This window comes from Penaeus chinensis, chromosome 38, assembly GCF_019202785.1.
Source record: "Penaeus chinensis breed Huanghai No. 1 chromosome 38, ASM1920278v2, whole genome shotgun sequence".
In the NCBI taxonomy this organism is placed as follows: domain Eukaryota; kingdom Metazoa; phylum Arthropoda; class Malacostraca; order Decapoda; family Penaeidae; genus Penaeus; species Penaeus chinensis.
The window spans coordinates 18,273,335-18,277,132 of NC_061856.1; the positions used below are offsets into that span (position 1 = coordinate 18,273,335).

Here is a 3,798-nt window from a genome sequence, read left to right on the forward strand (position 1 = left end):
TCATTAATATTATTGTTATTATTATTATCATTATCATACTAGTCATTATTGTTATCATTATTAATATAAGTATTATTTTTTATCCTTATTATTATTATTATTATTGCTATCATTATTACTACTGCTACTACTACTTATACTACTACTATTTTATTGCAAATATCTTCATACCATTATCATTATGAAATCATTATCATAATACTTATTGTTCTCATTATCATCATCATAATTATCCTCATTATCATTATTATTCACAATCAATAAAATTATAAATCTAAAAATTAAACGCTGGTGAAAAGGATTCATTCCTAACTTGGGTTTTAATTGTCTCAAGTTTATATTTTCAGTCTTGGTATATCATCAGTGCATGAATTAAATATTTACTTCATTGAATTTCACAATTACATTAATGGAATGTACAGTGCAATGCGATGGCAGCTGGATCAACTTTGCAGTGAAGTCATCATGAACCAAAGAGGAATTATTCTTATTACACAGTCACTTGAGTGTAAACAAACTCCGGCGACTGTCTCCACCATTAGCAATATTACCAAAGTTGAGCCACGAGAGGATGAAGCGGAAATTGAATACTAGGCATATAATTAACAAAGCTGTGTTTGGTCCAATGTGGGATAGTCTTCAGCTCCTTGGTCTCCTCGATTCGCCAGCGCGTTGAAGACCGGCTGCGCGAACCCGATGACTTGAGCGTGTGCCATTGTTAGGTATTGGTGTGAGTGTTCGCGAGTGCGTATTTTCATGGATTTTACGCATTTTGTGTCTGTCCGAAACTCCTCCATGAAGCTTCCATGGCGACAGGTTGGCAGCCCTGATACACCATTCTCTGATTTACCGATGGATGGAATTGTTTGAGCGTTAGTTGTAATATTCCACATTTTTTATGGAAATTCCTTAATGCTAGGGGCCGAAACCGTACCAAATACCAATACTCCTGCGGTAGGGACGTACGTGGAAAGCGAAAATAATGCTAAAATGGCGGTGTAGTCTGACCTCTGTTGTTGGCAGCCCTGCGCGTGTGAGCCCCGGGCAGGTCGGCGATTGGGAGTTCAGTGTCAGTTGAGCCGTCGGCGGGACGGGACTGTGCCGCTCTCTCTCCTGATCTTCCCCTTCATTCGGGGTCAAATAAGTGTTGTAAAGTTGTTAAAAGAAATAACAGGATTTTTACCGAAAAATGTTTTGTTGAGTACGAAGTTATAGAGAATGATCGTGGTGTGTGGTGTAGATTTCGCGATGGAGTAAAAATTATATACGTGTTTAAGCAGCCAAGCCACACGGCGTCGAAAAAGTTTTTTGGTTTACTCAGAATAAAGAAAAAGTGCTGTGGAGATATACCAGTGTTAGTGAATGTTAAAGAGGTGATTTTAAGATACATGAAAGTGGATTGTACAAAGGATAACAATTTTCATCACTGGAAGAAAGCCCGACCATGTATGATAGGTAAGTTGACTGAAGTTCGTGTTTTGTTTTGTTTTTAGTTATGTCATTTTCGAGAGCATTCAAGAGGAATTTAGAAGTAAATCTGAATAATGAACACCGAAATGCTTCCTCGCTTCGAAGCGAGTGAGGAGAGTGTTAATTGGGGATTGATTTTCGAGATGGAAATGTCTTCGAATTTCGCGAACTGCTAAGGCCTTGTCTCGGCCGCAAGAGCGCGTGTCGGCGTCGCTTTCTCGCCTTCCTTGGCGGGTTTCTGGCTGTTTCTTGTCCTGTTTTCGTAAATTTCTGCGTCGGTATGACGGTTTGTCGCCGATATTCGTGTGAGGATGTGACCAGCGATGATGTGAAAGGGTTTTGTGGAAGCCCGAGTCGGTGGCCGTTCCGCGGGCGATGGCTCGTTCGATGTTTTTGAGGCGAAGTTCGTTTTTGTTCCCTAGTATATAATTTTTTCTTTCAATTTTGCCCGAAAAGCAAATGGGAGGAAGAGGAGTTTTTAGATACTATTTAGCATTAATTTCACCATACGACAAGTGTTGTCTGAAGTAAATTGATATTTTTTACATTTTTTGTGTAAATTATTAAATATTTATACAGGTAGATAGATGGACGGGTTGATAGATAGCTAGATAAATATGTATACTATATATGTCTGTATATGAATGTAGGTGCCTGTGCATTATTTGATTATAGATTCGATCCGACCAGGAGTAATTTCAGCCAAGGGAAATGGGTAAGCGACCTGCCTTGCAACCAAGCGTGACGGCCCAAAGAAAAAGGATTCCAGAAATTGCAGATGCATGCAACTGTGCGAGCAAGGAAAAGGTGCTGTTAGCGAACAGGTTACTGACAAAAGTGGTTACTACAGCCGCTTCCTTTTCTCTTCCTCCCTCTCTCTCTGTCTCTTATATATGCTAAGGATCAATGATTCATCTCCAGTTTACGGACAAGGGGAAACTCTAGTTAATTCCGTTCTGTATTTTGCAAGTGAAGTTGGTGGAGCTGACGGTGACATGCAGGGATCTGTTAATCAGGTTTGGGAAGCGAAAATTACATAACATTGGGGACAATTTCGTGCGAGTCCTTTTTCCCTTGTGCTTCGCAGTGTGGACGGGGGCTTTTCGCCTTTGTTTAATTGCATACATATACATATACATATACATATACATATACATATACATATACATATACTTATATGGATATGTATTTGTATATACTTATGTATGTATATGGATATGTATATTCGTATATGTATACACATGTATATATATATATAAATATATATATAAATAAGTACATATGTATGTATGTATGTATGTATGTATGTATGTATGTATGTATGTATGTATGTATGTATGTACGTACGTACTTACTATGTGTATATGTGTTTATATGTATGTATATTTTTACATATGAATATGTACATGTGTGTGTGTGGACCTGTGCGTATATTCCCCGTGCGAGTTTTCTCTACAGGTCGTCAGAGCGTGGTTAGGGCCATTAAAAATATATATACATGTTAATATCCAAAACTCCATATTTTCTCTCTCTCTCTCTCTCTCTCTCTCTCTCTCTCTCTCTCTCTCTCTCTCTCTCTCTCTCTCTCTCTCTCTCTCTCTCTCTCTCTCGCCCCTCCTTCCTTTCGCCCTGTGTGTGCGGCAGGAATTCATGTCGGGCTGCATGTGTTAGGCTCCCGTCCGAGCAGGTAGCTTTCAATTTAGGTGAATTGAATTCTCTGTGAAAAAACTCCCGCTGATAAAACGTGTATTCCCAGACTAACGTATTTATTTAAAAGTTATCCTGCGGATTATAGTTTTTGACAATTTGAATAAAAAAAATGTATGAACCAAAAAATGAAGTGGGGGAGTTAGCTTTTTTACCGGTATATTTTTGTGTATAGATGACACCATATATGTATTTGTTTCTCTTGTTTGCATGTGTGTAGGTGGACATGTACGTATATTCATCCTGCGAGTTTTCTCTACAGGTCATCAGAGCGTGGTCAGGGCCATTAAAAAATTGCCTCATTTCGAGTTCCAAGTATTTTTTGTTTCTAATCTTCGTGTTTTCAATTTGGAGGGAGCGTTGTTCCAGCGACCATTTGGAAATCTCATCCTCGCCTCATTTTTACGAAAATGGCTTCAGAGTCCTTTTGCCGACGAGGTTCACACTGGATTATCGCAGTTCGGTGTGAAAAAATAAATATTAATGACGTTGGAAATAAAGCGATATATGCGCGTAGATATCCAGTCGTTTAGTCAGAATGGAATATCAAGTGTTAGTCAAGTACACCGTGTGATGAGACGAAAAGGTCATTTTATCTGTAACGCTTGATTTCCACTCAGC

The 3,798-nt window shown here is 38.8% G+C and overlaps 1 protein-coding gene across 1 annotated transcript in view; it reads left to right on the plus strand.

Annotated features, from left to right (window-relative positions):
* The first annotated feature begins 1,082 nt into the window (after positions 1–1,082).
* LOC125045955 overlaps positions 1,083–3,798 on the plus strand; it is a 123,612-nt gene continuing 120,896 nt past the window's right edge. The window contains exon 1 of the mRNA XM_047643550.1: positions 1,083–1,455. Within this exon, the coding sequence (XP_047499506.1) occupies positions 1,389–1,455 (67 nt within the window). The 5' untranslated portion in view covers positions 1,083–1,388. The remainder of the gene's footprint in view (positions 1,456–3,798) is intronic.